General features: G+C 40.4%; 1 protein-coding gene and 1 long non-coding RNA gene across 6 annotated transcripts in view; one reads left to right on the top strand and one right to left on the bottom strand.

The window, feature by feature from the left end:
• Positions 1-8,206: 8,206 nt before the first annotated feature.
• Positions 8,207-25,350, bottom strand: part of SNAP25 (synaptosome associated protein 25) — an 84,780-nt gene continuing 67,636 nt past the window's right edge. Inside the window, exons 5-8 of the mRNA XM_007086814.3 lie at positions 22,234-22,351; positions 18,166-18,291; positions 15,504-15,648; positions 8,207-9,513 (exon numbers count right to left, since the gene is read on the bottom strand). Of these exons, the coding sequence (XP_007086876.1) occupies positions 9,445-9,513; positions 15,504-15,648; positions 18,166-18,291; positions 22,234-22,351 (458 nt within the window). The 3' untranslated portion in view covers positions 8,207-9,444. The remainder of the gene's footprint in view (positions 9,514-15,503; positions 15,649-18,165; positions 18,292-22,233; positions 22,352-25,350) is intronic.
• Positions 20,178-25,350, top strand: part of LOC122237256 — a 45,033-nt gene continuing 39,860 nt past the window's right edge. For all 5 annotated transcript variants that reach the window (XR_006215574.1, XR_006215576.1, XR_006215578.1 and 2 more), the window contains exon 1: positions 20,178-20,380. This is a non-coding gene — a long non-coding RNA (uncharacterized LOC122237256). The remainder of the gene's footprint in view (positions 20,381-25,350) is intronic.

Raw genomic sequence — 25,350 nt, 5'->3', positions numbered from 1 at the left:
CTTGTTGCTGTAAGTACCACATGGGTAAACAACCATAGTAAGATTTCCCAATTCTATTAATGGGCATTTAGGTAAATTCCAGTTTGAGGTTGTTATGAATATTTCTGCTCTGAACATCCTATTATGGATGTGTCTTTTGATGAACAAAAAGGTGATACTTAGGAACAGAATTGCCAAATCATAGTGTATGTACACATTTAGCTTCCATAGATACTACCAAATGGTTTTCCAAGTAGTAGTACCAATTTACAGCGCCACCTACTGGGCGTGAGAGTTCCAGTGGGGCCATACATTTTTATTGGCATCAGTCCAGGTCACTGCATGATTTTCACCTGTGTTCCCAAGAACCCCAAGCACAGGGGGAATCAGGCAGAGGACTACATTGATCCAGAGTTTGGGGTTTGTATTCCAGGGCTGAAGGGCAGAAAATTGAAGATGCCGATATGAGAGTAGAAGGCGTCGTGCACTGGGGATTTTGCTGACATCGGAAGCTGGACTTATTGATAGATATAACTTAGAAGCAGGAACTAGAAGTCTGAAGGGCATAGGCGGAGATGTAAGACCACGAGAAAAGAGAGGTGTGAAATATTTTGGTCAGAGGATGAGTTTGGAGAAATGTTGAATGCGTTGAGACTAAAGATGCGAACAGCTTGAATGAGAACAGTTTCAAGCTGTAGAAAATTGTAATCAAGGTCACCTTGACGATGGCCATGAGAATAAAGGGAGGACCAAGGAACACAGGTGGAGTTGTTTCGAGAATATGAAGGAGACATAGCCAGGAAGTGGCAACAGGGAACTAAATCTCTAACCAGCCCCATGTCCTCCAATCTTCCAGTCACTATTTTTATTTAAAGGTTCCTTTTTATATTTCTTTCTTGTTCCCTTTTAACTAGTTATGTCACTCCTGCCCTCATTTTCTTCTGTTATCACCTTGGCAGCATTGTTCAGTCTTATCTTCTTTGGGGTCCCTTTTTCTTTTCTTCCTCCTTATGCTGAATACTGACCCTTTTCCTCTGGATCTTCAGGATTCAAAAAGACAACAACAACAACAACATCAACAACGTTTCCCTTATTATTTTTCTGCTGTCTTCTGAAACCCATGCTCCAACACCAATATTTAGAACTTCATTTTTGCTATCTATCCTACAATTTGCCTTTTTAAATTTGTCCTCCAAGTTATTCTGGAACAGTGGCTTTTGAAGGTTTTATTTTTTGTTTTATTTTGTTTTTGCATTTTCTTTTTTATCAGTGGAAGCTCTTTCAAACAAAATCTCAGTTGACGCTATATATCGAGTAGGGAAAATGTGGAGTTGTTACGATGTGAATAATGCCCCCTATGGCTGAACAGTATGTAACCTGCACAACTGTATGCAGTTCATGTTAGATACTTCTTAAATATACCTTCAGATTCTCTTCTCCCTGTCTCATATTCCAGCCACAGCAGTGGCAACCAATTTTATGCAGATTTCAACCAGCCTCGTATAAGTATGAACTGACAGTGTCTATCGCAGTCTCACTTCTCACTTCTGCTGTAGAACTTCTTTGCTCTTCTAAGGCAGGACATCCTCAGAAAGAACCCCTTGACATACATGCGCACAACCCAGAAGTACAGGGGAGTTAATGCCCTGTCCCATGACTATACTTGACCAAAGGGAGATGGAAGCAGATGGGTAAATCTCCCTTTCTTGCCCCAGGAAGATGGTCCTGATGTACATTTTGCAAGGTTTCTCAGCTGCCTCATGGGAATTAAACACCCAGGCAGGTGCCTATAGCAATGGCTAACTCTGTCCTGCATTCTTGCATTAGCTCTCCTTCCTTCAGCATTTTATCCTCCCTCTACTCATTCCTGTTCCCCAGAATCACACTCCCAGATTAACTATTTAGCCTTATGCCACTGTCTCAGGCTTTGTTTTCTGAGAAGCCAGCCAGTAACACCCCTAACTCAACCCCCTGGGGGGTGGGAAAAGCACTTCCAAGGCACTCCGGTGATTCTCTTTGGTTTGAAATTAATGCTGGGGAATAAAATTATGTTGAGATAGTTGGTGGGGATATCTTGACTGAAGAACTAACTGCTCATTATTCTTGGAGCCGAAGTTTGCATTTCAGGTGCATACATGAAAGTTCAGTGGGCAGAAATTGAAATGGGCCATTGTCATGGTCAAATGGATAGGTCTGGAAAACAAAGTGGATTTTTAGTGGAGAGGTATAAAAGCTCTAATCCCTTAGAGAATCTACTTGGCCTAGTTTGGAGTTTTGCCTTTAATAACAGATGAGAATATGCGTTTAGGTCTCTAGGGCTTTCTATCTCCACAGCCTCTGAAAGTTTAAAAACACACACCATTAGCACTTGCCTCATCTTTCCTAAACTGGCGGTTGTCACAGTTTCTTTAAAGAAGTAAGACAGTGCCTCAGAAGACAGCAGTCACCTCCCACACCCCCACTCCCCCAGACACCCAGGATACATCTTGTGTATACTTAAGCTGTCTCTGACACACATAATTTCTTTTTCATCCCTGAGTAATCAGTCTTTTTTATCCTCTTAGCAAAGAGAACAGTATATTTTTGTATAGAAAAGATAAGGAGGAAAGGAAAATAAAAGAAAGCCCTCTCCACCACCCCCCCCCCAAGAAGTTTCCCACAAAATAGCAACAAATAAAAGATGGCAAGGAAAAACTACAGAAGCTTCTAGAATAAGGGCATTTGTCAAGTGCTGGTTGAGGATCCAGTTCTATTTTGAACATTTTAAAATCGTTTTTTCAAGTTCTGTTGTTTAGGGGTTAATGATGGTGCAGAAACCCTATTGCTTTGAATAGGAGGGATTAGTTTCCCTATTTCAGGATTAAGGTCAGTCTTAACGACAGGCTGCCACATCCTGTCAGCAATCCTCAGTCCTACGATCATTCTGCTCTCATTCTGCTCACAATTCTCAAATCCTCCCTAGGGCTGAATGCCTGCTGAGCCCTATGCTTTTTCTTTTGAATATTACTAAAAGGGAAGAATACTAGCATGAGTCCACTCTAAGATGCATGAAGGGCTCACCCTAACCTTTTGTTTGCATCAGGTTCTAAAGACACAGAAGAAAGGAGGATTCTGTAGGCCTCTTTGAGGTTAGATTGATTGTGAAGATAGCCATATTATTCACCCTTCTCCTTGCAATATGACTTTGAAGCTTTTACCAGGAAAGAGGTGGAGTATATTTCCTTATGTCTTGAATTTGAACTGGTTCTGTCACTTGCTTTGGCCAATAGAATATGGTAGAAGCAGTGTGCCTAGAAGAGGTTTTGCACTCTTTCTGACTCTACCATGAGAAAAAGTCCTGGCTGACCTGCTGGAGAATGGAGGCCACATAGAGAAGTGAGGAGCTTCAGCCAATAGCTGGCCAATTCTCAGAGGCTAAGTTGCCCAGCTGACCTGCAGTCTACTATAGTCATGTGAGAAACCCAGCCAAGACCAGAAGAACTGACGGCCAAGCCTAGCTCAAAATGCCAAACTACAGAACTGTGAGCTGAATAAATATTTATTGTTTTAAGTCACCATGTTTTGGAGAAGTTTGTTACAAAGCAGTGGAAAACTGTTATAGAAGGTTCATAGCCCCCACCATATTCTTTGGATTCTTAGCCTAGTTTGCCTCATTTTTTTAAGAATTATTTTTTATTTGAGAGAGAGAGAGAGAGAGAGAGAGAGAAAGCATATGCAAGCAGGGGAGAGGTAGAGAGAGAAAACCCAAGCAGGCTCCACTCTCAGCACAGAGTCCCAGACTCTGGGATCATGACCTGAGCAGAAATCAAGAGTCAGATGCTCAACTGATGGAGCCACCCAGGTGCTCCTCTAGTTTGCCTTAATATTATTGATAGTATTTGCAGCAATGATAACAACATGTAATATTAGGATAGAACTGTAAAGTGTACAACTCATTTGGTTCTCATAACATCCAGGGAATAATTCCTGTGTTGCACATGAACAGTAGCAAAAAGCAATATTAATGCTCCTGACTTTTATGACCTTTGGATACAGGTCAGAAAGACTGACCCTTCACCTTTCAATGGTGAAAAAATTAGAGCACATTTCTTTATAGCAGTGTTTTGGAGGAGATGTTCAGACACTGGCATGTATCTCATGAGAATGTATTGTCTGAGGTAGGGTTTCCCCAGAAGCGAACCTGAGACAAGGATTTCAGGGGAAGTAGTTTATTTGAGAAGATATTCCAGGAAAAAAATAGCGAGGTGGGAAAGAGAGCAGAAAAGACAGCCAATAAAGATAGTGATAATTACCAGGCAAGATATCGTGTGAGGGATTGGTGATTGATTCTGCTGCAGGAACTCTGGGAAACAGTGTAGAGCACACAGCTCAGAGTTATCCCAGACTGGGGCCAAAGAAACTGGGCATCTACTCACCAATCCCCATCCATCCTTGGTTAAGGACTGCTTCCCAGAACATTAATAGCAGTTCTGGTGTTCTGTATCTCAAGGCAGAGATTTGCAGTGTTCTTCACTGCAAACAGTGTTTTGTGAGTAGCGGTAAGAGCTCAGAGGATATGGGCAGGGCACTAGCATTGTCTAGTAGAAGGATTATGGGCCATTTTTTTTCTGAGTTGCTTATAGAAAGAGGATCATGAACTTAGGCAGTAAGCCCCCTGAACAGAATGGCCTTGAAGCTGTGTTATGGCAAGAGGCTGGAGGAGCTAAGAAAGGTAAAATGGTGGCACCCCATTTAGGATTGGAACACTGGAATAGTTAAATGTCTGGATACTTTGGCAACTCATCCTGGAATTAGCTGTAGGTACTGAGGTTAAATGACTTGTTAATGGTTTACTTTTCTTTGGTTTCCTTGTTTCCCAAAGTGTCCTACATTCTAGGAGATGGATTTGGGCTTCCAAATCCTAGGTAGAGAATTTGAGATTTGTGACTAACTTGCTTGAAGATAAACTAGTATGTCAATGATTGTATGAAGACCACTTGGACCTTGAAGTCAACATTTCCTACTCTCCTGAGACAATTTGACTTGATGTTCATTCCTTGCACACTGTTTCATCCTCTGGGCTTGCTCCTTCCTCTCTGAGCCAAAGATATTTGCAAGTTTCTTCCAGACGATGTGGGAAATAGTTAAAACCAGGACTGACTGAGTTGCAGAGGAGGAGTTCCAGTATTACTAAATGAAAACATATAATTTGTACATTTGTTTCATCATTCCCCAAATCTGCTTCTCAAATGGGTTCACCCTGGACATATCATTTTGGTTACTCCAAACCTTGAAGAACTCTTTACTTAAACTCATCTGTGAGGTCTTCCCCAATCATTCTCTCTTAAAATAATACCTTCTCCACTGTCTGCACTCTTTTCCCCCTTCACTGCTTATGTTTCTGTGAGACACATATCTCCTGATATACTTCATATTTGAATTGTTGGTTTATCTATCTCCCCCAGATTGAATATAAACTCAATGAATGCTGAGAATTTTCCCTGTTTCCCCTGCTGCCTTCTCCCCTTCCCCTGCCCTGTGTACCCCAATACTCAAAACAAGGCCTGGCATAGAAGTTCAATAAATATTTCATGAATGAATGAACAAATGAATCAAAGGTGTTCACCAAGACTTTTGGCTAAGAAGTCCAGTAAATTTGTCTTTGCTGCTCTTTGTGAAGCCAAATGTCTCCTGGAATTTCCTGGCTGGTTGAATTGAGAGAGGCACAATCCTGGATTCATCTTCCAGACCTCCTTATAGCTTTGGAATCATACACATTTGGTTTGAATCATGCCTACATCATCAATTATTAGCTGAGAAGTCTTGCTAAAATAAACTATTAATTTCTTCTGCAAAATGGGCTAATGACCCCCATTTTGTAGCATTTTCAAGAGGGTTTAATGAGTCAACATAAATGAGGCATTTAACATAGCACCTGGCATGTAGTAGATGATCACAAAGTATGAATCTTCTCCCTTTTCTCTTAATTTCGGGTGCAGTTATCAGTTTGCCGACAAATCAGTGACACAAAGATCAGGAACGTTGGTCAAAGGGGGTGCTGGGGGAGAATGTGAAAAAAGGGAAACTGAAACTACAAATGAAGAGACAGGCCAGAGGAAAGGACACTGCTCCTAGGACCTGAGACCACCTTTCACTTTCTGGTTGTTTGTAGAAGGGCCATGGATGAGGGATACAGAAGATTCAGCCTTGCCCCAGTAATTATATTTCTAATGTACTTCCTGACTTGGTTCCTACCCAGAGCTGATTCATCCCCTGGGAACATGTCCTCCTTTAGCCAAAAGAAACTGACTGCATAAGAGTTGAGGCTGGACAAACTCAGTTATCCAAGAAAATGTGTTTCAGAATGAATTATGTCATAGGCTTAAAGCAAAATGCTTGTATCTCACTTTTCATGTATCCAGTATGGGGTTTTAATAACACAAACATTCACTCACCTGAGTGGAGATGATTGAGAGGATATGGAATTTGGGACAGAATTTTCTTTTCTTTTAAGTTTATTTATTGATTCTGAGAGAGAGAGAGAGAGAGAGAGAGAGAATCCCAACCAGGTTCTGCTGCCAGTGCAGACCCTGATGTGGGGCTTGAACTCACGAACCGCAAGATCATGACCTGAGTCGAAACCAACAGTTGGATACTTAACCAAATGAGCCACCCAGGCGCCCCGGGGACAGAACTTTCTAATATGACCCATACGTTGACCCCTTAGCAGCTTTCATATATACGGAATATTTATTCACTTTCTCCATACTCTAGCATCCTTTCTACTACTTTAAAGAAGAAATATGTCGTTATAGTTATTTCTCAGAATAACTTCCCTGAGTATCTGGGTATGTCTAGAACTTGTTCTGAGGCTTGGCAAGAGGGTGAAGAACTGCAAAGATTTGTTGAGAATGAGTTTGTCATCACTGTTTTCGTTCCTTAACTTCTCTTAGCAAACATCCAGAACTGCTTTCAGGGATGAAATTATCTGGTGGCCAATCAAGGCAACCAGGATGAATTCATCTCTATTGATACTACGGGGCAGGAGAGAGAGGCAGAAGAGGTAGTGGAGGTGAGGGAGGTAATGGTGGTGATGGCAAAGGTGATGCCGAAGGTGGAGGTGAGGGCGATGACAGTGGTGGCAGGTGGTGGATGTGATGGTAGTGACTGGGATGATAGCAGTGATAATGGTGGAGATGCTGAAGGTATTATGTGAGATGATGAAGTTGCAGAGGAGGCAGAAAGGGGAAGGTGGCAAGTAGTGGCAATGGTGGGGGGAGGGGTGGTATAGGTGCTGGTGGAGATGATGGTGGTAACAATGATGATGTAAAGAGAACTGGAAATATGTCTGCACAAAGACTTGCACATGAACGTCCATAGCAGCCTAACTCATAATTGCCAAAAAGTGGGAACGACTTGAATGTCCATCAATGGATGAATAGGCAAACAAAATGTGGTAGCCACACACAATGGATATTATTTGGCCTTAAAAGGAATGGGGTTCTGTTACATGCTACAACATGGATGAACTTTGAAAACATTATAAGTAAAAGAAGCTGGACACAAAGCCACCACATACTGTATAATTCCATTTATATGAAATGTTCAAACAGGCAAATCTATAGAGACAGAACATAAACTAGAGGTTGCCTATGGCTGGTGGGAGTGGTATGGGAGTGACTGCTAATAGGTATGGGGTTTCTTTTTGGGGTGATAAAAATATTCTAATACTAGATTGTGCAACTCTGTGAATATACTAAAAACCATTGAATTATATACTTCAAATGGGTGAATTGTATAATACATCAATAAAGCTGTTAAAAAAAAGCGGGGGTATCAGCAATGTGGTTGTGGAGGGTTCACTTTTGGTGTGTGGGAGAGGAAGGAAGAGTTGATACCCGATATACCTAAATCTATGTTGGGTCAAGTCTGAGTACCACAGATTTTTTCCATAGACATTTTTTTCTATCTTCTGGAAAACTACATTTTCGCACATAGCTGACACTGAATCGACACACAAGTATTTCTGAAACAGATTATAAAAATCAAGCCAAGTGTCACCCGCCATTGGAATCGTGTCTAAAAGGAACATTTTTTTTTTCATACAGTGGTTTTTTTTTTTCCCCCATACAGTGTTCTCAGCATGCAGAACTGCTTTTTCGGAGCAATGGGATGGAGGAGCCAGGCTTCCCCTTCTCATGTGATTGCAAAATCAGACGGAGTCCATGAAGAAATTAAAGCAGACATCTGAGGTCTATAATTTTTAATAATTTTAAACTAGCTACAAAATGTCAATCACTTCACAAACTGACAGAGGAGACAGGAGGAATTTAATATTACATGCTGTAATGATATTTATCTCACAGTTTATCTATATTTCATTCATTTATATTATTTTTTTTAAGATTTCTTTATCAGCTACTAAATATCTCAGCAATTTGGTGTGCATAGCTCTAGATTAAGCAACAGAGAATTGTACTGATAACAAACCACAGGGGGAAATGGTGATTAAAAAGAGTCAGCCTTATAAAATTTACATCTCCACACTGTTTCACAGCAAGATTGCTTTCTCCAAAACATAGCCTTCAAAAGCAGCAAACAAATCCTATATTACATTCATTTGACATAGTTCATCCAAACGTATATTTTGCTGGAAATGATTAAGTGGTGAGTGTGTCAAATCCATCTTTTTTTTTAATTCTTTTTTTAAAAAAAGGATGATTATGATTAATAAGTCTATATATTGACAGAAAGAAAGTGACACTACTTCAGTTTTGCTGGTATAACTTAATCTTGACAGTGTCTCAATACTGAGCATGCTTTGTTGTTTTGTTGTTTCTGTTGGTATGTGTATGTGTGTGTGTGTGTGTGTGTTTTCTCATCAGTATGCTACTGTCATGGAAAGATTTTGTTTAAGTAGGAATCTAAAAATCTATTTAGTTCTCATGCATAAATGCATAAATCACATCACTTTTAGTGCAATGCCTGTTATGTAATTCCACATTGTCTAATCATGAAATCATAAAGACAGATGACAGCCATGAGGAACCAAGGACAGCAAATTTTGAGAGTTTCAGAGCCTGACACCCAAGGAAAGGACAGTGGCAGTAGCTCTGTGGAATGTCACAGTTTTACAAGAACAATACTGTGTATTGAAAGAATCAACAGCACATTGAGCATTCCTAAATTGTTGTCATTCAGCAAACACCACTGAGGAGAGAAAAGGAAAAATGAAACCCAAGACATCTTATGTAGGGAGTTAGAGCCACCAAATGACTACTATATACAACCTTTGGAAAGAAAGAGACCCAGAAAGAACAAAACACATAATATTGTTTGGAAGGTGATGAATGACACAAGACAACATTCACAATGGGAGTGGACTGATGTGTGTATGTGTGCAGACCTACTAGGTAATACGATGAGAAAAGCATGAAGGTGCTATTTTGCCCAACAGCATTTGGAAGAGAACACAGGTGGGCACATTTAACCACTCCCCAGCATCTTTGTTGCACGTTGGTTGGCCTCATCAATTCTGGTTTTGTTGGAATCAGCCTAGAAAAAGGGAAAAGAAAACAGAATTCAGGTTACCTTTTGACATTCCATTCTTCCTTCTTGGTCTATTGAAGTGCCCCCTTCTTGAATGAAGGCATCTTGAAACTCCCCCAGTCAGAATTAACCCTCTCTTGTCTTGTGATTCCTGAACCATTTCCTGTGGCTCTACTTAGACATGATCAAAGAAGCTTGATCTTAGCTCTCATGACTGTTTAAAACTACCAGAGATTATCCTTTTAAGGACAGTGTTACATCATTTATCTTTCTATCCTGGAATGACACCCAGTGACTTCTATGTTAGGTATTCACATCTGTTGGATTGAGTTGAATTACCACCACTTATACAGTTGGATTCAAATCATGGCTACCTTATTAGCAGTATCATTTTGGGCCAATTACATAACATCTTGGGGCCTCAGCTTTCTTGTCCATAAGCTGGGAATAAAAAAGAATATTGCTAACAACCATGAGTGTCTATTATATCCCATTCATTCAACTTTGACAACATCAAGATTAATATCAACTATGAGATGTATATTATTATTAATTCTTTTATATTATTATTAATTCATTTTTCCCAATGAGGAAACCAGGCAGCCTGGAGTCAGAGTCCACACTGGTAATCATTATGTTAATCATTATAGTACTTAGGTCTGCTGTGAAAATGAAATGAGTTTATATATATAATATGTTAGAATAATTTTTTACAAAGATTAAGTACTCATCATGTCTTATCTTGCAATTATAGTTATTGGATGAAAACTTGACTTGTTTTAGGGATGTTTAATAATTTTAGGCCTCAGGGCACCTGGATGGCTCAGTCAGCTAAGTGTCCGACTCCAGCTCAGGCCATGATGTCATGGTTTGTGAGTTTGAGCCATGCGTCGGGCTCTGTGCTGACAGCTTAGAGCCTGGAGCCTGCTTTGGATTCTGTGTCTCCCTCTCTCTCTGCCCCTCTCCCATTCACCTGTCTTTCTCTCTCTCAAAAATAAATACAAAAAAATTATTTTAGGCCTCATTTCTGAAGACTCACTCCTGTAAGTCTGATAATTGCCTTTTTTTTTTTTTTCATTAAAGTAGGCTCCACGCCCCATATGGGGCTTGAACTCATGACCCCAAGATCAAGGGTTACATGCTCTACTGGCTAAATCAGCCAGGTGCCCCTTATAATTAGTTGACTTGTTTTAACAAGGGGACTTTTATCATAATTTTGTGCCTTGACTGATCTCACTGCTTGGGTTACCTTTTGCTGTATATATAGCATGAAACCCAGAGTTGCTACCATAATAAACTTTTAAACCCCAGAAAATGAAGTATTCCCAACACCACTGAGAAAGGTATGAGTCAGCAAGCAGAGGCAAATATGAAGATTCTGTTTAGGCTGTTGTTTTGTCCCAGCGTGATTGGTAATGGTGTCTGCCCCTCCCCAGCCTCAGAAGAGAAGCAGGAAACCGAGAGGCAGTGTGGGAAACAACTGTTTTTCTATCAACCAGTATTTATTCAATGATTACTGATTTTGCATCTACTATGGTACTTGGTACTTTCCTGCCTCCACCAAATTGGATATTTTTTATTCAGTTTAATTGTGAATTCCCAGCACAATTAGAGTTACCGACATTCAACTAGACATTTGCCAAGTTAAAATAGAAATATTGCTAGGTTACTGTAATTCTGAATTATCTGGCAATGGCTTCCTACCATCTGTTTGGATAACCAAAAGTTGACTTTCAAAACAGGTAAGAACATTAATTTGCCTTGATTGTTTTGATCTATAGACTCATATTCTGGACCTTAGTTTACTGATTTGGAAAATAGGTATTCTTTCCAATTTTACTTGGCTCTTAAATCTTCCCTCTTTAGCTATAAATTCTATCAGAAATAATGACCCTTTGGTGCAAAGGAAAATTAAAGGCTCAGACCAGTGTGAAATGTTCCTGCAGATTGAATTATGCTATTTTTTCCAGACTATACACTGAGGAAAGCTCAAATGAAGAAAATCATTCATTTGAAAATGGGTGGCATTTCTGGAGGTAAACATTGTAGAAACTCTTGCATTAAGAATGCACTGGTGAGCCTTCACCTGGTGGTGAAAAGGGATATTTTGAAGTATAACATGAGGTTATTCTTTGGATATTGTCAAAGGTTCTGGAACAGACCTATGTTCAATAAACATCTGTGATTTCCACCTAAATTTTCTCTGAAGCAATCAAAATGCAAGCCCATATATCTGATGCAAAAGGTTCTACCTCTTTATTGTATAACAGAAATAGGATCTTTTAGGGAAAAAATCCTGAGGTAATCTCCTTTTAGATGTCTTCCTGGTATTTGGAGAATGCCTGTGTTCATTCTGTTTATATGCTTTAGGACTGTGTTTATGGAATATAGCCCACCCCAGTTTTCACATTTCTATTTAGAGAATCTTAAGCTTGCTGGCATACCCAATATGCTACATGATTTGCCCTGTGAGAAAGCAAGGATGACCCCCCCCTGCCCCCCACTGAGCCAGTAAGAGTTAGAAGGAGCTCATTAGCCCACCACCCTTCTGAACACTCTAGAAATATCAGCTTCAGACCATGGCAGGTAGCTTTTAGGCCCCTGCTCAGAATGCCAGAAGTAGATGTTTATTACCCTACATGGCAGCCCATTCTCATCTGAGGTTTGAACTGGTTCCTTATTATCTTCCAGATGAAAAAATCAGGTCACGAAGCTGGTGAGTGCTGTTGGAACCTGAGGTCTTAGTTTTCAAATGCTGTGTTTCCTCATTGATAGGAGAATTCAAGGAATGCTAAAAGCTTCAGCTTCACTGTATTTCACTGTGTGTGTGGCATCTACTGCTGACAACTTTAGATACTTTCTTCCTTTTTTTCTTTCTTGTTGGTTTTTTTTTAATTTTTTTTTTTTAGCGAGAAAGAGAGAGAATGCACAAGCAGAAAAGAGTGGCAGAGGGAGACAGAGACAGAGAGAAAATCCCAAGCAGGCTCCACACTCAGCACAGAGCCCCATGTGGGGCCTGATCCCATGACCCTGGGATCATGACCTGAGCTGAAATCAAGAGTCACTCAACCAACCCAGCCACCCAGTTGCCCCTACCACCAACACTGACAACTTTAAATCAAAGTTTGAATACCGGAGCACCTGGGTGGCTCAGTTGGTTAAGTGTCTGACTTCGGTTCAGGTCATGATCTCACAGTTTGTGGGTTTAAGCCCCGCGTCAGATTCTTTGGTGACAACTCAGAACCTGGAGCCTGCTTCTCTGCCTCTCTCTCTGTCCCTCCCTCACTCATGCTTTCTCTCTTTCTTTCTCTCTCTCTCTCTCTCAAAAATAAATAACATTAAAAAAAAATTCAAAGTTTGAATACCACTATTTCCTGAGCAACATAAAACAACTAATATAAACTTGCCTCATTTTAGTAGTTTTCCGAAAGAACTGTACCACTTTAACCTTAGAAGATTGTATATATATAAATAACTCAAAGCAGAAAGCAAGGTTTTTAAATAGACAAAGTAATTTCTTGACAGTCCATGGGGACGTATTAAAATTACATTGCTTTGGGTGCACCTGGGTGGTTAAGTGTTCCACTTCAGCTCAGGTCATGATCTCACAGTTTGTGAGTTCGAGCCCCACATTGGGTTCTCTGCTGTTAGTACAGAGCCCACTTTGCCTCATCTGACTCCTTCTCTCTCTGCCCCTCCCCCACTCATGCTCGCTTGCTCTCCCTCAAAAATAAATAAACATAAAAAAAATTACATTGTTTTGGACTTCCCAAACTTCACTATCAATCCAAGTGATGAGAAAGGATCATGATTGATGGGGTAGGGTGAAGGTTGTTGTTGGGGTCATGAGAGAATATGGGAGAAACATCAGAGGATTCTCTTCACTCTTACAGTGTGATTTTAATTTACTCTTAAATATGCAGGAGACCTTCTAAACTGTTACCTGTTATCAGAAGTGAGAATTTACATGAGAAGTCTATTAATAATTGTGCAGCTCATATAACATGTATCATTTGGGGCAACGCTGGGTTGAAATGGACTCTATCTAATCATGTTTAGATTATGATTTGGGGAGTAAGACCCAGGCTGGTTATTCGAAGGCAACTAGACCCCTCTCTCACTTCTTAAGCAATTCCACACCTAAAAGGATGATACAAAGCATAACGGCTATTTCCCATCCACTTGCCTGCCTTCCAATTATACCTCATGGCTGCATATGTCTTTGCCCTTGTAGTAAATTGGGCCCCAAATGAAAGGTTTTCCCTAGAGAAGAGAACTAGAAATGCAAAGTGGCAAAATTAAGATGCCACTTGCCTTTCCAGGAACACTTTTTGTGCTTAAAGTCCAACTCCATCAATAAAGGTTTGACCCCTCTCTCTTAGTAAAAGTTCTTCTGGAACTCTAATTGAGTTAGAGGTACATTATCTCTCTACATCCGTGAGTAAATTGGGTCCATTGACAGAAAATGAGTACTTCTTGTTTTTTCAAATCATTTCCTGATGGAAGGTGGTTCAGCAATTATTTCTTAGTTCATTTTTCTGGGCCATCATGGGCAGGTCAGTCTGTGTTGGCTCCAGTGCTTTTTGAAACTCTCAATATTGTTGTAAAATCTATTGATTTGCACAGCTTTAAAAGCTTTAGCATATCAAAGGCTCTTAGCAAGGATAAGTATGTCATGACTTGTAAAAGTCAGTAAAGCACAAGCTTTTTGCTAACAGCACTGACATTTATATAGCTCAGTATTGATCGGGCAAAATATTATGCAATCAGATATTTTTAATATGGGGCACATAGAGCACAATAAGGCAAAGTATTCCCTTTATGTCTACTTCCTTTTTCAAGTCTTGGGTTCCAAGAAACTCAGTATTTAGCCTTCTGATTCAAAGCATCCTTCTCTGCTCACCAAAGTGGAATGAATTATTTAGAAGAAACTCAGGGCTTCAGGCTCAGAACTTCAACATCCTCCAGGGAATAAACTCATACAATATAAGATTAGCCAACTAGAATTGATTATGGATGCAGGATGGCCACTAAACTTATAATGTATCTATTTCTTCCTGTTGTCATTTTGACATTTTAGGAGATTATAAGCAATATTCAGGACTCTACTGATTGGGGAGGGGGCAGAATACAAGATCATAGAAAGTATGTCAGATTTGTATAGTGTGGGATATCAGCTTTTGGTGCCCCAAATCTTTTTATAAAAGCTACCCAGTGTTTCTTTCTGTTCTTTTCCAATCTCAAGCCCCCAAACCCATTCCTTCCCCTTCTATTCTCTCCACTTTTCCTTATGCCTCTTGTTGACACCAGGGGGTTCAGTCTTAGAGCCACATCTGGTATCCTTGTGTGAATTCAACTTCACCAGATTATGCTCTCTATTTTGAGATCTGGACATGTGAACTGCTGAACTAGAAAAGGAATGTGGGCCTTTTTGAACTATCATGAAAGCTTTGGCATTTATAAAATCAAAGCTCATATTCATTTTCTGGTTAAACTAAAGTAAGTACTCTTTCCCATATTTCCTGATTATATTCCTACATCATCTCTTGACAAGCTCCTAACCAACCTTCAAGACTCAATTTGACTTTTATTTGGGAGACTGTCCTATAACTTAACTCTTGCAATCTTCCCTCATCTAACCCTACTTTGAATTTTATGTGTGGCTCTCTTGGCAAATTATATAAATTCATCTGGAGGCTCAATGCTTCCCATAGGCTGTGAGTTTCTTACTAATGGGGATGATGTCCTTCTCATATTTATGTCCTTTGGTGCCTAGCACAATGCTTGAAATAGGAATATCTGCTAGATTCTACCCTCTTGTTTACTTATATGTTGGTGAATTTGTGTCTTGGAAAATAAGGGGAAACTTCCACCTATTGGTGTGCCTGAACCCAGTATCACAGCTTGAGGGTCTTATTATGTCCTTCATCCTTCCTCAGTGGTTATTTCAGAAGAAGTAATGAACAGTGGAAACTTGTTAACTGCCACAAGCTTACCTTCTCCATGATCCTGTCGATCTGGCGATTCTGTGTATCAATCTCATTGCCCATATCCAGGGCCATGTGACGGAGGTTCCCAATGATACCGCTCACCTGCTCCAGATTTTCATCCATTTCATTTTCTCGGGCATCATTTGTTACCCTGGGAGTCAAAATGGCAATTTTTAGAAGGTAGAATGTGAGAAAAATCTCAAATACCAAGGACTCAAAGCTTAGGGAAAATCTGTAGATGCCTAGGTATCAATCCTATCTACCTTCACTCTGTTCAATATAAGAACATTTTAGCGTCTATACATTAGAAAATAATTTTTTTTAATATTTAAGTAATCTCTACACCCAACGTGGGGCTCGAACCCACAACCTCAAGATCAAGAGTCACATGTTCCACTGACTGAGTCAGCCAGGTGCCCCTACAATAGAAAATAATCTTTAAATTTTATTTTTGAACTCTTGAGTTTATAAAGAAGGCATATTAAATAGATTATCTACTTCTCTCATTTCCACCAGCTCATCGCTTCCTCTCTTCATATGTTTATCTCAATTTTCATTTTTTAGGAATAAAGTCATTTTAGTTGGGAGCATTATAAGTCGGAGAATGAAGATGGAACTAGTTAGAAACTGTATTTTCCTTCTGAGATGTCAACCAATGTCTCCAAGAGTTAAATTTAGAGTGAAAGAAAAGGCTTACTGTGTTAAGTCAGAGAATTTCTCTGCTCATGTTCTTCCCCATTTGGGACAAACATCCATGGGAAGGGTAATGATAATTACAGTCTGCCCCTTAATCCAGCTTGCTCCCAAGAACTCCAAAGGGAGCTACTTGTTCAAGATGATTTCCATTTGCTCAGATTTCAATGCAATGGGGGTTTTGGTGGCATTGCAAATGGGTGATTTCAAGGGAAGAAATTGCGATAAAAGATTATTGTCCCATTTTGGGGAGGAAGGAGTTGGCTCTCAAAGTGCCTTACCATCTTGCCATTTTTTCATAGCTCAGCTTGAAAGTTACAAAGGTAGTAGCTCTTTATTGCAAGTGGTAAGTACTCATTCTAGAATGTACTGGCTAATTAACATTTTACCACTGCAGATGGTGATAGCCTAAAAATGTCCAGAGGGGTAAAAAACCCATTCCCCATGCTAACCTCCAGAGTTGACTGTTTCATTAACGTTTTTAAAGCAGACTAGACCAGGGGAAATTAAAGGAGAACTTCCTAGCTTTTTAACATAAAAGTTTATTTTAATGATCATCAACAGCTAAGGCATACTTCTAGTTCTGTGATTCTCAACAAATCACCTGAGCTTTAAAAACCACAGATGCCTGGGTCTCACTGCTAGAGATTCTGATTCAGTTGGTGTAGGTTTGGCTCAAGTCCCGATGTTTTAAAAAAAATAGCCTCAGGTACTCTAATGTGCACCCAGGATTGAGAACGCTTGGTCTAGTTTCTCTGGGAGCAAATAGAAGCAAGAATAGAATTGTCAACTATGAGGCTTTATAGACCTTATACCTAAGTGACAGTAAGCTGTCACTTGAATCTGGATTATTGGTTGGTAATATCAGCTACAATGGTCCAGGAACAGATAGATGTGTAACTATCTGTACACCACTCTAGTCAATGGTACCCTAGTCACTGCTGAGCTCCATAGTAGCCTGTAAAAAGGAATCGTTTTTTTTTTCCCCTTTTCTTTTTCACAACAGGAATATTTGTCATTATTATTTTGTTTCCTAGTCTCCTGAGAGCTGAATTCTGGATAGGCAGATCTGTGTAATTTGAGATTTTTAAATGGGTATTTAAGTTGGCTTTTGTTTCCAGGTCTCAAAGGAAATAAGAAGTCAGGTATGCTTGTTATTCTCTATTTGTACCCCCAGATCCATTGTTTGACTGGTTTTGCTCTCTCCCCAGAGATGCTGGCCTCTCTACAACTACATCACCCAGCTTCTCTTACCCTCCAGCTAGACTTTGGTGGTGACCAGTGAGATAGTGGAGGGCAAGAGGAGACAGGAGTGAGGGCACTTATTTCCCTTTCTCGTTTCCTGCTGGTTTTGCAACAGCTGCATTTCTCTACAGTCTCTCACCCACAGTGGTAACTATTGTCAGGTTCTAACAATAGCTCCTGTCCCTTTAGGACTCTTCCCGCTGCTGCTAGTCCACAAGTGATTTACTATTGCTTGTTATTAGCCCTGCCCATGCCTCTATAAACAATCTCTTTAGTAAGTTCTGTTCAATTAAGTTTGTGGAATGAGATAGATGCCCGTTTTCTGCTGCACTGATACTGGATGTGGTCACATGACCTGCTTTGTCTGATGAAACTGGCAAAGCTGACAAGGTTTGTGGTAAGTGCTTGTGCATTGGAGCACAATGCTTGGAATGCTGCCACCACGACATCAGAAACCAGGGCTTTTCTGCTGGAGGGACTACACGGAAGAGAATGGAGGTGCCCTGCCCAGCCAACCAACAGACAACTGAGTGAGACCATCTTGGGTGATCCCGCACCAGTCTGCACGTAATGAGGGAGCCCAAGAGGGGCTCTTGGAAGAACTGTCCAGCCAACATACATATTTATAAGTAACCAGTAAAATGGTTGTTGCTTTAAGAACCACTCAGCTTGGGGTGATTTTTTACTCAATAATAGATAACTGCTATAGGACTGGCTGCACACGGCTCACCTCCGAATGAAGCCACCACTGATGGCCATCTGCTCCCGTTCATCCACCACACGAGCAGGCTGGCTGGCCACCACTCCGTCCTGATTATTACCCCAGGCTTTTTTGTAAGCATCACTTGATTTAAGCCTATGCAAAAGAGAGGGTGAGTGACAAGGCAAGGGGGTGGAGCATCAAGCTCACAACAATGGTTACCTCTTCAAGCGAAGAACCGAACCAAGCAAATGGGTTTTAATTTGAGGCATTAGAGAATACCGATATATCATAATCTGGACCGAAACAGTTGGCCACCACCATGCCTCAGCTACTCAGCATTTCATTTCCAATTGAGCCAATTGCAATTGTCTAGACTGCAACCTTTGCCCCAAAAGTTGTTCTTGTTTTGGTTTCTTTTTGCAGTTTCGTTGGATTTAAGACAAAGATTAAGGTAGCTGGAGGACATTCAGTTCTATTTCAGTGGCATGGTTATATTTTGAGACACAAAACACACAGAAAAACATACTGGCAGACAGACACATAACAAGACTGCCAAGTAGAGTGTGTACATCACACCACAGCAACACACTGTCATCAAGAAAAACACACTTGACTGAGTTTTTACACACCATCATGCAGATTCCCTGTTTTAATTTTCCCCCCAATGCATGTACAGAACTAGCTATTCCAACTCTGCATGAAGGACATAATGGACTGGTGGTTGGCCAAGGGTGGTGGTCTTTGAGTTGCCTCTAGTGTGATTTGAATTAGATAATATATCGGTACTTCCAAACAGTCACTATACATCTAGTTGATGTACAAACCTTTGTCCACAGAGACAAAAAGTAAAAGAGGCATAGTGAAATGAATGCAGGAAAATAGAAGAGAGAACAAGCCATCTAGCACCAGAAAAGGAAATCCCTCTATATCTTCTTCATGCACCAGCTACAGGCATGAGTAGAAAGTGAAGCATTCTCATTTAAGCCAAACTACTCCAGGAGTTGACCATTCTCGAAAAAGGCACTAGCAGGACAGTAATAGCCTTCATGAGGATTTGAAACGCAGGTTCAGTAGCTTCTTTGTCAGGCTGGGGGGTGGGCAGGGTGGGAGTGATTACAAACTCCTACTTCAGGCTATCCTGGGGCGTGACAGGGGAGAGTGGTCTGGAACTGGTGTGGTCTCCATGGGCCATATTTCACTGAGCTGCCTTGGAGATAAACTTAAAATCCAGGCATACCTGTTGTGCCCAATAGAAACATGTGCAGCATATTTTGGTGGGTGTGTTGGATTAAGGCAATCAAAGATGTTTTTAGGTTCTTTGCATAGTAGAAACCATATGCTTTTCCATCCAAAAAACAAGAGAGCTTCCTTTGGTCCCATGTTCACATTTTCCATTATAAGACAACAGAATTTAGCCCTTCCCCCCTTTTTTTTTCATGCACTAGAGAATCACAGCCATCTATTAAAACTGGCTCTAATACTAATATTTGCAGATTGAGAACCAAGCAACACTGGAGATAAATTGGAAAATTGTACAAATGGAATTTCAGCAATTCCCACAATCTAGTGTATAACGCCACAGCCCTGAGCTGTCAGAATTTACTGTGCTAAAGAGCCATGGGCCCACTCAGTGGGACAGCATCCAAAAACTAATTTAATAGAGCTCAGAGTCTGGCTTTGTTTTTTTCCAACTCCCCACTCCCTCCCTCCTCCCATTAAAAGAAGTTATATGGACCTTGTGATGTTTTCTGCTATGTAAAATATCTGGTATACCATCTTTGGCCAAGTCAAGGGGGTGGGAAAGTTTGCGTTTCTGAAAGAAGGCGAATCACTGCACCCACAATGCTGCACATAGACTCACATAACTGCCGTACATCTACCATAGTCCTTCGAAACATGCTGAGACAGGGCGAAGCCCTCAGAGAGTCCAGGGCACCACCAGCCACTGCATTGTGACACATGGTTTTTAAAGCATTATTTACACACAATAGGGAACACTTCAGTCAAGCTTTGAAGCTCAGTTAGGGTCTCTTGTGCAATAAGGAATTAGTGCCAACTACTATGTGGAATTCGTAGGGGCCATCGTTTCATCTGAACATTAGAATCCATACCGGGGTTGGGCCTGCCTCCACACTTTCTCCACACAGTTGAAGAATGGGGAAATTGTATCTGTTGGAATTCACCGCAAAACAGGTGGAAATCTCACCTGGGGGGACAAGTGGCCACTGAAAAGGATATACAGGTAAATCTTGACTAACTGGAATGCATAGCAATGAGTCATCTTGGTGAATTAAATGCCTTTCTTAATTAACAGTGGGCCATGGAGGAAAATTTTGTTTCAGGGGTGATCGTTGAATATCTGTTAGATTCTCAAGCCACTTTCCTGCTTTAGAGTTTTAGGGTAGTGAACATGACTGACTTTTTCCTTGGTTATAGTTTCTCCTGATGTGCCTGATGGCCTTTCTTCTGAAGATCCACTCTTATTGTTTGGTTCCCTTAGGTATGGAAGTTATAGGATGTAGACTGAGTGGCAGAATGCAAACTTCCCAGGTTGCCCTTCAAGGAAAACCATTTTAAGTCTCTGATGTGATTTCCACCCCACTTTGCTCAATTGTCTCTTTTTACTAAAAGTGGACGGAAGAAAAAGTATCAATACATTTGAAGGTTCCAGTTAGCTAGATTCCAGTTAATCAGGCTTTACCGTAGATCATTCATTTAAAACAGTTTTAAATTTATTTGTAAATTGAGCCCCTCCCCCTCCTAAATAGGAAGTGGGATATTTTAAAATCAGCCTCAAAGTTTAAAGGATGTGAATGGTCATATAATCAGCTAGAAATAACATCAATTGCTGTTCTAAAAGCTAGGATCAGGAGAGCTTTTAGGAAAAAGGCTTCTGTTCAAAGGGAGGTGGGAGGAGTGAGGGAGATTGGGTACGGGTTTAATTTTCCAAATGCATGTTGGACAATCCACTCATGCATTTTTTTTTTTCACCGCTAGTCAAATGAGACTATCTTCCAGAACCCTCATTTTCAGGTTCCTTCTGTTGCAAACCTTTATAACCACATGTCACATTTCTGCTACATTCCAAAAAAGCGTTGCAGAACCTGGAGGACAGTTGAATGTTTTGTGACGTCGTGCATGCAAAATCTACACATTTCAACATTTTAGGCAGTGTACAGGTAGATCTTCCAAGAGGAAGAATTTCGGAGGGATGGGTCCAATTTGAGTAAAGCTTGAGCACTTCTTGCTGAAGGGCTCATGGCCTCTGCAGTGGGTGCAGCTATGGCATCTATAGTCTAATCGCTGGACAGATTTGGTAACTGGTGGGGGAATCTCTTTCATACTCTCTATCTTACGGATGCTTGCTTAGGCCAAATTACTGGCCTCTTTTTCTTCCAAAAAATCAAACCATGACATATGTGTTTCTTGACTTCCAAACTCACCCCCCAGTCTTTTCTAACTCTGCAATTTTGGCTTTTGGGGTTGGGGGAAAAGAAAATTCCCTGGGCGCCTCTTTCTTGAGGCTGGTCTCTGGCTCAAGGTACACTTTCTGGAAAATGTTGAAACGTTCATCAATAAAAGTTGCTGACAGTGAAGCTTTCACTGTAGTATGCCTGATTTTTAATGCATCAACAGTAACTCCTACTAATATCATCTATGCTATGAGATGAATACATTGGAGACGGTATTGATCTGTTCTGCATGCCACATGCTCATCCTGCCTCTGTGCTTGGCAGGAATGAGCTTGTCAAGGCTTGGAGATGGGCCTTGGGAAACCAAAGCTTCAGGCAGGCAGGCAGCACCTACTTGTTACAGGGACACACACAAAGCCCGCAGAATTTTCCTAGGTCCGTCAAATTCTTTTCTGCTTCTTTCATGTCCTTATTGATTTGGTCCATCCCTTCCTCAATGCGTTCCAGTTGTTCTGATTAAACACAAGTATTTTATCCCCACAGAATGAAGCAGATGGAAAAGGACAAAGAAAAAAAAGACAAAACTTCAGACATTCACTTTGACATTAAAAAAGAAAAAAATAAAAAGAAAGAAAGAAAGAAAACTGGACGCCACAGATTAGAGCTGGTACCCAGTACCTACTTGTTACAAGGACATATGAAAAGGCCACAGCATTTCCCTAAATCTTTTAAATTTTTCTCGGCCTCCTTCATGTCTTGGTTGATATGGTTCATGCCTTCTTCGACACGATCGAGTTGTTCTGGTTAGGACAAAGGGATGACAGTGTGGAATGAATTTTTTGGGGGTTTCCAACAGAACATGAGAAATGACTATGTGGAACGGAATTTGAAAGAGAAAGATATTACAATGCATGGTCCAAGAGGATGCATTGCTGTAGACTGGTGCTGCTGCCCTACACAGGCATAGGTGGAAGGAAACGAACAGAAATGATGTTCAAAATAGTTTGTAATTCAGACACGATGGGATGGGGTAGGTAGGCCTGTTTGATTCTGAGTGTCCAGGAAAACAGTACAGCATATTCACTTACTCAGACACCAGTGAAACCCGAGAGAAAGAAAAACAGGGTGTTAGTTTATGTTTTAGGCATTCAGATTTCATGCCACTAGAGAAGGTATCTGCTTCAATTTTAACTATCTCTATCTTTTGGCTTTAAGCATCCTTGATCAGGTACAGGTAGAAAACAGAATCAATCTTCTTTGGGGAAAATAATTACAGCGATAATTAGCAATGGATATCGGATCTTTTTTCCCCTAGTAGTGGCTGTCTAGCCAAAGGTAGGCCATGGGCAGTTTTGGGTTTTGAATACTTAATCCATAGACACTGTTAAAAAAAAAAAGTCAACATCAACAGAGTAATAATATGCCAAGTACCAGAACATTTAAATTCCTCTCTCATCCTGACTTACTTGCTATGCAAATTCTGGAAGGCATTTCACTTGATTTCCCAGTCTCTACAATGGGGGGCATGTTAGATCCCAAACCCAGGCAGACAGCAGGGAAAACAAATGCTTGGGGCTCTGGAGGAGGGGTGGCAGGCTGGAACATAGAGTCATCACTCCCAGCAAAGCCGACCCAAGTGTATCTGAGACATAGATCGATAGCCATAAAACCGGCTTGTGCTTCTGGGTTGCCAGGGTTACATTCACTAATCTGATTAATTTTTCAACAGTTGTCACCAAATTGAGTAAATTACATGTTCAGTAAAGGGGTTTTTAAAACAGCTTTTAAGACTGTTAAAGGGAAAGAACAATGCAATGCCTATCTAGTTACAAAACCTAATTACACTTCCATCCCTCTTTTCATCTACATTTCCATGTACACATGCTTCTGGGAATAAAAGCTTGATTAGAATAAAACTGATAAATACATTTCCAGTCTAAGGGCATAAATAATCATTTAAAAACAATTTCACATTAAATTGTAAAGTGAAGATTATCATTCCAAAAAATGAAGATTAAGTTCCTTGCTGACCCAAACTGGGGAAACTGCCCATTTGGAAATCAAGAGCCCATTGTGTTCTCTCTTGTGGGACAAAGGATAGAATCCAGCTTATTTGGAATCTGCTACCTGTGCTATGCACCTCAAATGATGGATGAAGGCAAAATTTAGGTGTTTCTCCAGCGTTGGATAGCTGGAAGAAATAACAGTGTTGTGCTGGTGAACTTTTGCTGAGTATGTATAGGTATAGTAATGTCTTTAAGAAAATCTTTAAAAAGACTTTAAAAAAAATTGATGACAACTCTTGACATCCTAGAAGATTCTGTACCTTTCTAAAGACTTTTTCTAGTTCCCATTAAAGAATGTAATAAACTAGTCTGCAGATTAAAAAAAATAATAACTACTGAATGAGGGGATTGGGAGAGAGAGGCACAGCTCAACATTGTCAAAAGAAGAACCATGTTAAGTACAGACAGAAATCCCAATGGAATAATTGATAATAGCTTTCTGGAGTGCTGGGTTAGGATGGGATTGAAAGACATCTGGACTCAGAGGGAAAGCAAGCTGCATTCCACTAATACCAGCTGAAATACACGCAGATTATGGCATGGGCATACATATTCCGGCATTTGTCCTTCCCAAGGAGTTTCTCTTGAGTTAATATTTTGGCTAAAAATACAACATTTCAGGAGCCCCACCCACCATAGCCCCAGGGATTAGGCAGTAATAAAAATAAAAGGCAATAAAATAAAAATGTGAATTGGTTCACAAGTGTTGTATTTCTGAACCAGGAATTCAAAATAAAATATAAAAACAAACAGGCTGGTCCCAATCGGTATTCCTAAAAGCTGGGTTCTATCATGGGTTGTCAGATTGTTAGGCAAAGGTCATAGCGAAGAGAGGGATGCCAAAGCTCTTACGGAAAAGTTGATTCAGAAAACTATGTTATAGCTACCAATATTGGTTGAATTGATCATTTTACCGAATTGAGTCAAACCTTTAATTAAAAACATGTGGAACCATTTTGTCATAGGTATTCTAACTTTTCATTTTTAGAGTGTACTGTTATGTTTATATTGGGACTTCATACAATTTCAATGGATTTCTGTGAGGAATCTCTCAGCAAATCCTTGAAAGTAATCAATATCCTCATTCCATTCCAGGGTGGACAGTAGCATCCAACTGACTGATGCAATGTACTGTCCATTGTTGATTGTTCCTTACCTCCCTAAGCTTGCTTTTTGGTTGTTTTCTGTCTCTTCCTGGAGACTAGGAAGATAGTAACATTTTGGGTTAGGAGAAGTATTCCAGTAGATGATGCTATATGTTGGGGCAAGAGATAGTACTTTCTTTCACCATGTTTGGATGACTGGTTACTTGTGATAGATCCACCAATGGCAGGATGCTCAGGGATCTAAGTTTAGAGACCTTTCCTACTAATCTTATTTAAGTAAGGCAACATGAGGCCCTTAGAATCCTCGACCTGGTTTAAAAACACACAGTAGAAGAATAGCAAATGTCAATGCTATTGACCCAGTGTGCAAGCCTTCCTGAGTATATTCAGTTACCAGATGCTGCCTACATGATTTTCATTTTCCTTAGCATTGATGAACATATGGAAATTCATTAAATAAGTTTAGTCACGTGTGGCTAGTGGCTACCATAGTGCAGCTTTAGTCATTCATAACAGATATTGGTGTGTAGACTTTAGCAAGAGGAATGTTTTCTCAAATGCTACTTTGTACCTCCATGAACCTTTTAAGAAAGTCGGCCGTCACTCTGGGAGAGGCCTACTTTGCTT

This window comes from Panthera tigris, chromosome A3 (assembly GCF_018350195.1).
Source record: "Panthera tigris isolate Pti1 chromosome A3, P.tigris_Pti1_mat1.1, whole genome shotgun sequence".
In the NCBI taxonomy this organism is placed as follows: Eukaryota; Metazoa; Chordata; class Mammalia; order Carnivora; family Felidae; genus Panthera; species Panthera tigris.
The sequence above is the reverse complement of the archived record's forward strand: the minus strand, read 5'-3'. Positions and strand labels throughout refer to the sequence as shown.